This window comes from Arvicola amphibius, chromosome X (assembly GCF_903992535.2).
Source record: "Arvicola amphibius chromosome X, mArvAmp1.2, whole genome shotgun sequence".
Taxonomy (NCBI): domain Eukaryota; kingdom Metazoa; phylum Chordata; class Mammalia; order Rodentia; family Cricetidae; genus Arvicola; species Arvicola amphibius.
The window spans coordinates 23,570,297-23,584,666 of NC_052065.1; the positions used below are offsets into that span (position 1 = coordinate 23,570,297).

The following is a 14,370-nucleotide window of genomic DNA, read 5'->3' on the forward strand; positions in this document are numbered from 1 at the left end:
CAAAGAGAAGAACCTTATTTGCCCTTTTCTTTTGTGAGCCATGCTATTAGTTCTGTGGTGCTGAGCCAAAGAACTATTCATATGATAGAAGCACAAAAAATTGACAGATGTCATGAAACTGACTCCAGAAAAAAAACTACTAATGAAAAAACCCTACTAATGATTCATAGGCCACTAATTCTCTTAGATATCTGGTCCCTATTAACATGGTGACAACTCTTACAGATGCATCCACTGTTGACTTGGCATTGAGCCCACACTGGAGCTGATTTCACTCCCTGCTCTTTGCTCATTGACTATTGGTAGAATAGGCATAATGTGTGAACAGATTATACAAATATTGGAGGTCCCAGGATGGTGCTGGAGAGGGTAGTAGAAGGCTAGATCTACTAGAAACTGTGAAATTAAGCCAATCCAGTCAAGTGTTAAGGGATCAGCTTAATGCCCACTTAAGGTATTTTTCCTTGTAGTTTTCTGTGCACAGAATTCTTGTAGCATTCTTGAATTTCTCTACTCCTTCATGCCTGCCTTCTTTGAGAGGTAGAGGGGCTTTGTCTCCACTGCTTTTTGTACTTGGTTTCCCAGAAGCATCATGTTCCTACCTTCATCTGAGTGAGGATTCTCATTCTGGAATTTAACACGAGAAAGACCAATTGGCCCATGAAAGTCCTAGTATGGAACAGAAATATAATACTTTTCTATTATTCTATCACTCTCATCTCCTAAGTGATTTGCAATTAACGGAGGGGTCTGGACATGATGAAGCACACCTGAAATGCCAACACTTGACAGTCAGAGGCAGGACGGTTGGATGGCCTGGGCCACATAACAAGAGCCCGTCTCAGAAAGAAAAAAAAAGAGGGGAGAAAGGGGAAGTAGGAAGGGATAGAAGAGGAAGGAGAGTGAAAATTATAGAGAGTAAGAACAACATTATTTATTGGGCATGCTTAAGCCAAAAGTCAATGTTCAAATGTTTTTAAATTCAAAATTTTGTGAGATTTTTTTCATATCAAAATCATCACTTGTGATTTTTTAAGGCACCTGAGCCTTCATGCCTTAACAGTACCAGATGATGGAGCTGAAGCGCAACTTCCTGTGGACTAGAGCATGTTCAAGCCAGTTATCATTGTGCTACCTAGTCTGGAATTTCCTGGTGCTCACGTTGAGAGTCCACTGGCACTGGGAATCATATGCCGAGAAGAGTGTTAACGGAGAAACACTCCCTGGAAGATTGCTCACATCCTTCATTTGAACCCTGTGGGTCTGTTTATGGTAAAAAGGGACTATGCAGGTGTGGTTAAAGATCTTGTAGTTGGAGTAAATTATTGAGTGTAGCTTACGGATTCACAGGATTTTTAATAGGACAAGATCAGGCAGAGATCAGAGATGAGATCTGAAGATGCTCCTCTTCCAGCTTTGAAGATGGACGCTGGAATCCATCACAAAGTGCAATTAGCGCCCAGAAACAAGAAAAAGCCAGAAAAGGATGCCGAGAGCTTACAAAAGGAGAGCCTGTCTCAAAAGAAAACGTGAAAACAGACTGGAGAGACGGCTCTGCCTCTAAGAGCACTGGTTGCTCTTGTAGAGGATCAAGGTCTGATACCATGCACATCTGTGGTAGCTCTTAACTGTCTCTAACTCCAGTTTCAAGAGATCTGACCCCCTCTTTGGGCCTCCATAGGCACCACCAACCATGCAAGTGCACAGACATGTTTGTAGGCAAAACAACCATGTACATAAATCAATAAGTGAACCTTTTTTAAAAAAAAAGTGAAAGCAGGCCTAGAACAGTGGTAGAATGCATTCCAAAATGAGCACAAAACCTCATAAGAATAAATACATCTTTTTGTTTGTTTGTGTTCTTCGAGACAGGGTTTCTCATTGTAACCTTGGCTGTAGCTCTGGAATTCACTCTGTAGACCAGGCTGACCTCACACTCATAAAGAACCACCTGCCTCTGCCTCCCAAGTGCTGGAATTAAAGGTATATGCCACCACCACCTGGCTAATACATCTTATATGGGAAGAATGTTCAAAAGTATTGCATAGAATACATGGAACATGAAAGAAGGAGGAAGGCCTATCAGAAGCCTATCAGAAGAGGAAGGGAACAGGGAAGCGGGGGGCAATGGGAGTATCAGACAAAAAAGAACCGAGTGTGACACATATTATGAAAATGCCATAATGAAACAGTACTTCCTATGCTAAACTAAAACATTCACCATATAAGGTAGACAGTTAACAAAAAAATTTAACAATGGACATAGGATTTTTAGCCAAAAACACAGTTCCACCTTTTGAATCATAAAACAGTTTCACCTTGGACAGATTCCAGCACATGAGGAAAGTAATTTCAGTTCAGCTTAAACTTTGCTTTGATATGTGCCATAGAAGAGACTGAATCACTTCTCCCTAAATAGTCATATATTTCCTGATCATCCTTTCTTAATAACTGTTACCAAGAATATAATACCAGGACATTTACAGTGCAGCGATCACTATAAAATGAATGACGAATGCAGGTGGAGAAACCCACCCAATGACTCATCATTAACGCCCAACTTGGGAAGAAGGGTAGAAAAGCGCTCTTTAATGAATGTTGCCATTATTTAGGCAGTCTATTAGGACTTCACAAACACAAAATTACAGCTTTACAAAACACTGCAGTTAGTGCTTACACTAACTGAATTACATGGGTACTAGAGTATTACATGCAAATACCCCAATTTTACTTAACGTCCCTAATTTTTTAAAGACACAACAGCTTATTTTCACTTTGACAAAGAAGACAAAATTATTTTCTAAGAATAATCATTAAAAATATACTATGTTTTACACTAACTTTAAAGAGAAACTTTGTGTTAAAAATTACAAATAGTTTTTTAAATGTATAATTATAAAAAGCATGAACTAGAAGCTACGGTTGTATTGTAATGGTAAAGACTTGATTTGGGTGGCAATATTTTTGAGACGCAGTTTTGCTAGGTAGCCACGTCTGGCCTCATAGTGTTGATCCTCCTGCTCAGACCCGTATGTATATTAATATATTTACTTTTTTGCAATGTATTTCTATGACCCCACATTTGTTTTCCTCCTCCGTTTATCCTGCTTTGAATTTATTAAAGTAAGGGCAATAAGTTATGAAGCAGAGCCAAATGTTCAGCACAGTCAGATAGTCTTTATTATATTTTAAATAGAAACAGCAGAGAGCAAGCTCACGAGGTATGATTTATTTTAAAATGAGGCTTCAACAACAATAGTCAAAAATCAGTCATAACTGCACAGATAGTTTGGTCACTAGTATAATCTCCAGAGGTACAAGAGCCAGCACATAAAGTAACAGACAGGTAATGACAAAGAATTTCTGAGGTGCCAAAATCACAGGTCACTGCTTGAAATCCTATCTTTGCATTCCTGTCATTACAGTTACTTGGCAAAATGCCAACCATGCGTGTAGTAGTCATCCAAGAATCCTGTTTTAATATTGTTGCCATTAATACTAAGCTTTTCTTTACCCTAAAAATTCAATGACTCATGATTCCAATCCTTACATGGATTCAGTGCCAGTGGTGACATGTAAAATTGATTTCATTTTCAAGATTAAATGGCAGACATTTGGTGGCCAGTTGTGTACCCTAGGTTTTAGCACTGATTTTCTTAATAAATTTAGCTATATTTCATAAGCCCTGAGAAATTAGATAACCTATTAATGATTGTTCACTTTTAATATATATTCTACTCCACTCAGTCCTAACTCCACATAAGTATTTTAAATTATGCACACATAGCTATAACTAATGCAATGATAAAATTTATGACTTGTATAACTAAGACTACTGATAAGGCTTTTAGGTAAGAGTTGCATATTTTAGGTGTTTTATTTTATCAGAAGCAACCCTTAAAAATTATTTGTATAATTCTGCCACCAATTAGTGCTTTCCTTTTGGCTAGTTCTCCACGGAGGTCCAGAGCCTTTTCCTTTCTTTTTCAACCCTTCCTCAGAGATCCCAGTTTTCCAACGGAAACCAATAGAAACTTAACACTTGAACACCATGTTGAGAGCTGCCATGCGTGGCAGAGAAAGACGCACAACAGGCATTCGGTAGCTAATGTTCCTCATGGAATGAGTGGATTGTAAGGCCGTGATCTGAGTCAGATACTGTTGATCATATACTTAACTAACTTTGCTTAAGCAGGAAACCTGGTGATTATTTAATTCCACCTCAAGTGTAAATGCAAGAAATTGATATTAGAAAGAGGGCTTTGCCAGGTTCTCAGGAAAATGAAACAGGTTAGTCATAGCTGCTACTACAACATTAGATACAGGTGGTGGTGGGGTGTCAAAATTACTTTCCATGAACTATTATATATAATCCAATGAAGGGAAGAAATTAAAATAAACAAGGTATCAGACAATTCATGTAATTTCTTCTGCACTGATCATTGCAGCATTTTTGTTCACATATTTATCCCTGTTAAGTCTTCTAGTATAAAGATAATGTCAGCATCTAAGTAGATGCGCCCATCTGTGTGGGTGCGTGATGCTAGTGAAATATAACATCCTAATCTTATGTTAGTCAACATTTCCTCAGTAATTTTTGGCTAACATTTGTGTGTTTAAATGAAACTGTATAGAGTATGAGATAATCTGCCAAGATCTTATTTATTAGACTTTTCCTTCTGATATTCAGGTTTTTTGTTGATAGCTTTGAAGCATATTGCACACTTGCTGTCTAGCACATTAATAAGTAATTATTACTCTTTTTAGAAAGGATACACTCATGAACTTAAGTTAATGGCTTTAACCCATATATACTGGGTTACAGGACAATTGCAATCGCAAAGATATTAACAATGCAGTTCATGGTACGGTTCTCCCATCTTACAGTACAGGTTCCTGAAAACATACAAGAAGAGGACATTTACACATCAGTAAAACATCAAAACTAGCAGGCACTAAGTAATTAACACACACACACACACACACACACACTTATACACAGCAGACGAACCCACACCCACACATAGCTTTTAATAATATTTCCTTTAATGTGTTCTATCTTCACATTTCATACTGACTTGAAATGCTACTTGTGCATGCATACAAAGCAATTCTATGGATATGGTGTTTTTCAGACTTCAAGTAGAGCTACATAATAAGTCCAGACTGACTTTGCTGGAACTTTGATTCTGGGCAAATTAATTTATGGTCTCTCACCATCAGATGTAGTATCCCAAAAGCATGAGCTGGCTGTATGAAATCCATAGGCACTCCGCTGGGCCACAGCACAGGTCACTGCAAACAAAGTCAGAGCGTGACGGTGAAAGGGGGGAAAGAATCAAGGTGGAAATATTTGGATCAGAACTCTAAAAGCTGAAAAATAACTAACAAAATAATTCACCTAGTAGGTTAAAAGAGTCTTTTGAAATTAACCATCATGAACTTTTCTTCAGGAGACTCGGCCACTTCCTGAACCATTACTATAACCTCGAGCAACTGTACCACAGACAACTTTTGGATCCAACTGCGCTCTGGGCCATTATCAGATTTCAGAGAGGAATGCGGGGACTATTTCACTTTGGACTTGGGGTGTGGATCTTCACAGGCCTCTACAGAGGCATGGAAGGCTGAGAGGACGACAGCCCTGAAGGGTCTCCGTGGACAAAGAGAACTGCTGCTACCAAGGGAAGGCAGTTTAAACTGGTTTAGACTGCAAGCCCTCTAGTTTCATGCTGCATCATGGGTCACACTCAAAGGGACAAGGCAGAAGTGCTTCCTACACTAGTGTTCAACTACAGTGCCTGTTGTTAGCATCCATGCTCCGACTTCAGAGAAAATCAGAAGGATAAAGGCATGGCAAGTGGTGAGGAAGGACCCCACATCCACACTTACCAATGTACTTATAAGCTTTGCCCATTTTAACCAGATGGGCTAGGGATTGCTCCACTATGCTTGCAGTCCATTGGTTGATGTTGTTCTGATTGTAGTCCTCGCCTCCTAAGACGGCATCAACACACTAGGAGAGAGGACAGCTCCATTAGACCAAATGAACCCAAATTTACATATACTGCAAGAGAAAGTCAAGGCACAGGAGAAAAACATGCGTCCACTAAATGTTTGGTGTGCACTGCCTCTAACTGCTTAAGAGTTTTCAAAGCATTCCCATAAGCCTTATCTCATTCTATGAAGTATTAAAGGTCATATAAAGATAAATTTGCCAATGCTTTTGTGGTAGCAGAAACACAAATTAAAAAAAAAAACCTCTAATATTTATAACACAGGAAACACAGAGCATAAACAGCAAGTGATAAAAACGACTTCAGGATTAAGAAAAGATAGTGTTAACTTTTAAAATGGCTTTGAAACATAGGATTAAAACTAGGGTTCATGTGCTGAAAACAAAGGATAGGACTAATTTAAAAACATAGTTCTATGGACAATAATTATAATCTCATTGGTGCTATGCAATTGTTTAGCTACAAAACAACCAATACACCTGCCAGTGAAAGTAAATAAAGATACTCTAGGAAAAGAAAGTCAAATAGTATCATACAGTGCTTACTTGCATCCACTTTTGACACCTGATTAAGAGCAATGGTGAGTGCAAGGCCAGCCTGGTCTACAAGAGAGTTCCAGGACAGGCAGGGCTGTTAAACAGAAAAACCCTGTCTCAAAAAAACAAAACAAAACAAAAACAAAAACACCAAAAACAAACAAACAACAAAACCCAGAAAACAGCAATGGCTTTAGTACCGCAATCTAGGGCCTGAAGGCCAGACCCATTCCTGTCTGCTCTGGAACCTTTATCAAAGGACATACCACCTTTAAGCATCTCGGACTTGGGTTTTCATTTCTCCTTCCATCTCCACCCAGACCAGAGAGACACATTATCCTGTATTTCTCCCTGCTGACTCAAACTTTCCCTTGTGTGCTTGCAAAGCCGGTATTGCAAGTTCAGAAGCGCTGGGGCTAGTAAAACATGATCCAGTCACCAACCTAGTTTTATCTACAGCAAAGATGGGGTTTTATTCTTTCAAGTGAACACTTTTGTCTTTCCATATGGTTCAAAACTTGGGTGAGGAAAATATATTAAAGTGGCTCTTCCAAACACCCAGCATCTTTTATTTCATGTCTACTAGCCAAAAACAGTCTCTCTCTCTTTTGACATTTTACTTCGAAAAATAAGATTATTGCTACCTCTGCCTTCCAATTGCTCTTCCTTGTGCTCTGACATTGAGAGGGTATTGAAGGCATTTTATTTTCATGAAATAGTCCTAAATATATATTTATATAACATAGTCTGAATAATTTAAATAATCAAATATTCTAATACACAATTCTTCAACTATTAAAATACAATGATGTTTTTGGTGCTGCCTGGCCCTATGAGACACTGAGCTGATCCTACTTATCCAGGGTTAGAGCAGCTGAGTGCTGGATAAGATGATACCCTTAGAGCGCTCAGGCAAGTCAAAAACTGCCTCCAGGGGAGCTGGTGGTGCATGTACACAGAGCCCAGGTGGAGGTGATTCAGCCCAGACAGAACTCCGTCAGGGCTTGCTAGGTCATAGGCCCAATGAGTCACACCCACAATTGAAGCAAGCCTTGTGGGCCAACTCAGGGTTTTTACCTAGCATTTGGCAGAATTAAGGATGACTCTGGACTGTTAAAGTGTTCTTAAAGTACCTCGCCCCCAGGGTAGTCTACATTGAGAGCCTCACTCCCCTCACATAGTCTATATTGATAACACTAGAATCAGTAGAAATCCCCAGCTAAAACTGATTCTGAAAACGAGCTTCTTTACTTTTTGTAGACTTGAAGCAGTGCTTCAGTGTGTCTTTCATTAGAAGTCCAAACAGGCCTCATTGAACACAAGAGCCTGCACATACGTGCACCCCTGCAGAAAGCGAATACTTATTTCAAATCTTGCTGTTTTAGCATTAACATTTCTAGCTTTGGCTTGAAAAATCAAAAACTGGATTTAAAATATTTCTATCCACACAAGCTTTGTGGAACCCTCACCCCCTATTCTCAAAGGGGCAAGAAGAAATTTCCTAGAAGAATGTTGTCCCAGGAAGATAGTGGCCTTCCCCTCTCCCACCTGGGAGATTCTGAGTACAAGATCACATAGCTCAGCCCAGCCAGCCACCTGGTACAGGTTGATAAAGATGGCCTAACTCAGGAATAGTGGCCTTGCTCTAAGATCAAGGAAAATGCTGACTTAACAGAATGGGAGGGAGCAAAAGTCCTTGTACCCATGCCAAAGCAGCTTCAACGATTCTCTTTGTAGTTGTGCCTTTAAAAGCTTACCCCATAGAGGAGATACAACTCCTCTCTCTACCTCGCTGTAATGGGGATGGAGATGAGTTCCCAACATGTTTGCATTATGCTGATTAAACCTTGCTTATTACAGTCTGGGCCTCTCTGGTGGTCTGTCTCTGGGGAGTTGTAATCTGGGCAAAACAGTTCAAAGATAACAGCAACTATAACTCACCTCTTTGACAACATTATGTGCTTCCTCAGCATTGAAGCCAACCTAAAGAGAAAACACAGGATAAAATTGCTTTCAGCAAGGGTTCCCTTTATTTATAAGTATGGTAACATAGAGGATACCCTCAGCTGGTCTAAGAAAGTGATAGTGACAGAAGACCATAATGCTAGGGGCATCAGATCTACCGATGCTGTTGATCCTACACCCTCTAGATTCAGATCCATTAGGATCGGGCAGGGCCTAGGCAAATACCATTTTGAAAAGTGCTTTTACGATAGTGACTCTAAATGAACATTCCAGATAAGCACTGTATTAGAAAGCTCAAGAAATTAGCAGGCGTTAGCTAAAAAGGACGTCTATTGGAGTGCTATCAGTATACAGGAAATCATTTCAGCTACGTAAGTGGCCCGTAAAAAGAGGATGCTAAATTGTCATTTCCAATTTTATTTTGAACTAATGAGACAAACCACTGCTTTCCCAAATTAAAGATTATCGCAATACTCTGTCATTCAAAATTAATATCACTCTAATTGTTTAAATTGGCCTCTCATTTTTTGGAGCAACTTGTTACAATCTTGGGTTAACAGCAATTTTCAATGACATCTAAGTGTCCTTGAGTGCAGGACTAGGTTACATGACAAGACTGAAATATAAGCCATGATGCTTTAGGTTATATAAGGATGATTTCCATGGAAACGTTTTGGCTGCATTGTGAAAGCAGTACTTTTGTGTTTTAAAAACCACTATGAAATTTAAAACTACTTGAAATAAGTAAATTCTGAAGTTATGTTTTAAGCACAGATTTTCTTATTCTAACTTTATTAATTATTCTATAAAATTTCCCATATCCCCCTAAAAAAAGGAATGAAAATCTAAATACCACTTTTTTTAGACAGGATTTCTCTGTAGCTTTTTTAGAGCCTGTCCTGGAACTAGCTCTTGTAGACCAGGCTGGCCTCGAACTCACAGAGATCCACCTGTCTGTGCCTCCCAAGTGCTGGGATTAAAGGCGTGAGCCACCACCACCTGGCTGTACACCTTTAATCCCAGCACTCGGGTTGAGGCCAACCTGGTCTACAAGAGCTAGTTCCAGGACAGCCAGGACAGAGAAACCTTGTCTGGAAAAATCCAAAAAGGTCTCATATTTTAGCCCTATGACAAACTGTCATTTTGCTAAAAAAAATCCCATCCAAATTGGCCTAAGAAATAGATGATGCATATCTTACTACAATTTGGAAAGTTACCTAATAATATGGATGTTTGTCTGGCTACAGTAACACAAATAATGTCTGTTGGTTTTTCATCTTTTTCTCTGGTGCTAGAAATAGAACTCAGGGCAGGTTCTAATGTGCTAGTTAACCACTATTCCTCCGCTCCTATTTCTTTTTAAATTACATGTACTTAGGATGTAGTGCAGAAAAGATTTCCTTGCACCCTTGCTAGGAGGTAAATCGGAGGAAGAGCCAACCATGTAATGGGGGTGAGGGGGGGAAGTGCGTATTTCTAACACTAGTGTGCTTCACCACCGACCTACAAGTATGCACGCACTCTGCAACACAGAATCTTCTGCAGACAACTTTGCCTAAAACTTTCCCAATGGATCAGAAGTCCTTGCAAGGATCCTATTATAATCATGGCCCCTCCACCATCTCATCTTTCATTTTCTGGTATCACTCTCCAGTGGCTAGCTACCAGTGGACAGAAAATGTCTGTCTATTCTGTCCTTGCAAACTCATCCAGGCTGTGCAGCAACTCAACAGGCCGCATCTTCTAAGTGCTGGAAACATGGGCTGAACTGTAAAGTCAGAGACCTGGGTTTAAACGGAACAGCTGTCATTCCTAGCCGGTTTAATTTTGGGCTTGCCATTTGGTCGCCATGAAAAGTCAGAGCTCCCAACAGTAACAGGAAAATAACCTACATCATGGAGTTCGGGTGAGGCTTAGGGAAACCTGAATCAGTGAGCAAGGGCTCTTAATCCATAAAGCACTTCCTCTAGCCTTCCCTGGGGAGAGTTCCCAGGACCTGAGCCACCTTGCAGCAAGAGCTCAAGGAGACCCAAAAGGGTGGAGAAAACAGAGAAAACCGGTTTCCCAGGCCCAGATCACAGACGGGCGGGGCTCGCCAACGCCCGCCCATGCACCCCAAGTAAGGTCTCCCCCTACACCCACTGGGTCCTCCCAGACCCTGGCGATTGCCCCCTAGAGCTTTCGGTCACCCAAGCCATCGGAATTATCAGACCACCCTCCGGCTCTAAGGGGCGGGGAGACGCCGAGCCGAGGGGCAAGAAGGATCCGGGTTCTGCGGAGGAGACTCGGGTTCACCGGACTCCGCAACCTAACTCTCCAAGCTCTAAGAGACCACCGGACAGCCTCCCCCACTGCCAGGGCGAGGGGCGCTTCTCGGCGCCAGAGGGGCGGTACCTCGTCGCAGGGCCGGTGGTACACCTCCATGGTGGATTTGGCAGTCCCCGGAGGCGGAGCAAGGCTCCGGTCGAAATTCGCAGGCGCACACGGGCCTCCGGGGAGGCCCCGCCTCCACTTATAGCCCAGGGCTTTTGTTTACGTAGTCCCGCCTCTGTGTCACTCTGGAGCAACCTTCTGGGACCCGATGGAGGCGGGGATTAAAGAACAGGGAGAAGGAACTCTGGTTGAGTTGAGCTGCTTAGGTGAGCTAAGGATACCTACTAGGCCTAGAGTGCACTTCTGACCAAAGCTGTCTTCTGAAAGTGAAAGATGTACGTTAAGAACTCAGACAGCGTCTGTGGTGATTAGTTAGAATGATCTTGTGTCAGCTTGTCAAAACTCAGCACAAACGGTTCAGGGATCTCTGTTGTCCTCATAGGCATGGAACTCGCTACAGTTTTCCAGCAAATGAGTGTAGGAAGTGAGGAAGCAACTTTGATTTCTCTGAGTACTAATTACTGACTTTGAAAAATATAGCCCCTCATTCAGTTTTCTCATATGATAAACATAATCACCCCTATTTTGTGGCTGGTTATAAGGATCAAATAAGATACTGTACACATGACTCCCAAAGTTGATGCTTCTTTTCTGTCAAGGCTTTTCTTTTATAAAGAAGTATAAAACTTTTGAGAAAGGAGAAAATGCCCTAAATTGAATTATAAATCTTAGCAGAAGCACTCTGTTTACATTTATTTTAGGACTACTAAATTGTGGCTGATTCTGAGATTTTCCTCAGATTCTCAGTAATTCAGATTTGCCCTCCCCTGATCCCCTTATTAAAGATGCAGCAAAAATGCAGAGATTTTCAATGACTTGCTCAAGGCCTTACATAACAGTATATATTAGGTCTACCAGCTTGAATACTACAGTCTGAGAGCAATGCTCAAGTTCTTCAACACTGCTGTGAGCTTCCTGTTGCTGCTATAATGAATGACCTCAGATGTAGCGATTTAAAGCAGCACAAACAACATTTTATAGTGTTCTAACCACATCCCCAAAATGCTTCTTGCCATGCAAGTTAGCACATTCTCAGGTTCTGGGATTCAAATGTGAATGTGTTTTGGTGGGGAGCAATAACCAGCTCACTACAGTGACTTCTATTCTAGAATCAAAGTCAGAAGGCTCGTTAGTTTTCTAATCCCTTTCTCTTATTTTACAAGTAAAATGCAAATCAAGAGAGATGAAGTCACCTGTAAAACCTGTATAGTTGTTAAGTAAACCCTTGGGTTTCTGAACCTCAGTTCCCCCAATTTACCACTCTGTATTGATGAATTTTGATTCAAATAAAACTGTTAACTTGATGGCGTGACTTTTGCTTGAATGGTTCTCATTCAGGAGAAATGCAAAAATCCTAATTGGGGCTGGAGAGACAACTCAGGAGTTAAGAGCCCTCACTGCTCTTGCAGAGGTCCTAAGTTTGGTTCCCAGTATCTATGTGGTGGCTAACAGTTCTCTGGACCTCCAGCTCTAGGGGATACAACACCATTTTGTGGCCTCTTCGGGCATTAGGCACTCACACGGTGCACACACGTACATTCAGGCAAATACTCCATACCTCCTATAAGGAACTCAACAGTCTCTCAATGGGAGAAGTATCAAATATTTTTGAGAACATGCTTTAAAAATCATTGTAGACCAGGCAGTGGTAGTAGCACATGCCTTTAGTCCCAACACTCGGGAGGCAGAGGCAGGTGGATCTCTGTGAGCTCAAGGCCAGCCTGGTCTACAGAGCTAGTTCCAGGATAGCTAGGGCTGTTACACAGAGAAACCCTGTCTTGAAGAAAACAAACAAAAAAATCCATTGTAATTTTATTGGTATGCTTTTTTGGCTATAAGGAACAGAAGACCCAGGTAGGGAAAACTAAAATAATAATATTAATGTTTTGTTAGATTACCAAAGATAAAAATTACCTGACTAATTTAGTTGCTCAAAGGCTTTTGTATGATTTTTGTCCTTTTCATTTCCATACACTATTGTTTTCAGGACATCAGCAACATGTTGTTTGGTTGGAAGTGTCACCCCAGCACCCTGGCATCTATATATACAAGGAGTCTGGAATGTTTGGCTGGGGGTCAAAGCCCCCTCCTCTGGGAGTGGTCACAGTCTAGACTTTACCTCTAAGAAAGTCCGCCAAATGGTGATCCCTCTCCAGAGAGGGTCAAGACCACTCCCACAGGCTATTTAAATTGCCCCCCAGAGAATGAACACATGGTCTCCCATTTTCCCTCTCTGTGTTTTCTGGGGGGGGGGGTGGGGAGAGTGCTGCCTGGGAGTGTTAGCATCCATTAAATCTGGGCTTCTTCTAATTTGGTCTGATTTGGTCTAATTTGGATTATTACATTGGCAGAGAGGCTTACCGGGCCAAGAAAACTCAATACATCTTTCTTTCTAATCCCTACGAATCCTTTCCTTAGGCCCAATTGGCCAACATTTAGTCGTTTGATTCTTTCTTTTACAGAACACACAGGAAAACCTATTTTTAGTGTTTTTTTTTCTTTTTTTCTTTCTTTTTTTTTTTTTGGTTTTTCGAGACAGGGTTTCTCTGCAGCTTTTTTAGAGCCTGTCCTGGAACTAGCTCTTGTAGACCAGGCTGACCTCGAACTACAGAGATCCGTCTGCCTCTGCCTCCCGAGTGCTGGGATTAAAGGCGTGCGCCACCACCGCCCGGCTTTAGTGTTTTTTTTTTATTGTGAATAGTTATTCAGCTACCAAAAATGGATGTGGGGATGGGGACTTGCTTAAAAGGTAATCTCTGGTGAGTAGTATCCCAGGATCCCTACTCTCTCTAGCATAAATGGTCATTCCCAGGACCCAGAGAGAAATTCTTTCTTAAGAACTAAGATGTAAGCATTGAGGAAAACATCACTATTCATCTCTGGACTCCACTGGGGCTTTCTGTTGCATCGTCTGTGCCTCTTGAGGGAGGATTATCTCCCTAGTGTGTCATAACTTTATTTCAACTACCCATATCTGTATGTGTGTTTCGAAAAACCATAGGGAAACATAAATATCCTTAAAAATAAATGTGTGTTCATCTTTATAGGGCCTATTCTTAAAATTGTTTATATGGTTGTGAAGAAAAAGAATAATGTAGAAAAGGCATTAAAATAAATTAGTAAAATATTTCAAATACAGTCTTTTAAATGTATTAGTAGAGTCCTTGCTTTTTTGTTTGTTTTGGTTTTTGAGACAGGGTTTCTCTGTAGCTATGGAGAGATTTTGTTTTTCCACACATATTTTAAACCTAGTCTTAATTCTTTTTCAGGCAGTTTTTTTTTGTTTGCTTCTTTGTTTTGAAAATGGTCTAACTTATGAAACCCAGGCTGGACTTGAATTTACAGTCTTCCTGCCACAACTTCCAGAGTACTAGGATTATAGATATGTAACACATAGTAACAATATTTAATAGTTATTT

General features: G+C 40.7%; 1 protein-coding gene across 1 annotated transcript; it reads right to left on the reverse strand.

Moving 5' to 3' along the window:
- Positions 1-3,157: 3,157 nt before the first annotated feature.
- On the reverse strand, positions 3,158-11,031 carry Dynlt3 (dynein light chain Tctex-type 3). Its single transcript, XM_038316520.1, has 5 exons — positions 10,913-11,031; positions 8,495-8,536; positions 5,893-6,016; positions 5,218-5,295; positions 3,158-4,896 (listed from the first exon to the last, which is right to left on the reverse strand). Exons 1-5 carry the CDS (start codon positions 10,940-10,942, stop codon positions 4,820-4,822), a joined length of 351 nt encoding a protein of 116 aa, XP_038172448.1. The 5' UTR covers positions 10,943-11,031; the 3' UTR covers positions 3,158-4,819.
- Between the last annotated feature and the right edge of the window lie 3,339 nt (positions 11,032-14,370).

Bases quoted from the DNA above. Each gene is read 5' to 3' on its own strand.
- Dynlt3 (XM_038316520.1), bottom strand. From the start codon at position 10,942: ATGGAGGTGTACCACCGGCCCTGCGACGAG. The intron at 8,537-10,912 runs GTACCGCCCCTC...TTTTCTCTTTAG, and splicing joins ACCACCGGCCCTGCGACGAG to GTTGGCTTCAATGCTGAGGA. The intron at 6,017-8,494 runs GTGAGTTATAGT...CCTCTCTCCTAG, and splicing joins CACATAATGTTGTCAAAGAG to TGTGTTGATGCCGTCTTAGG.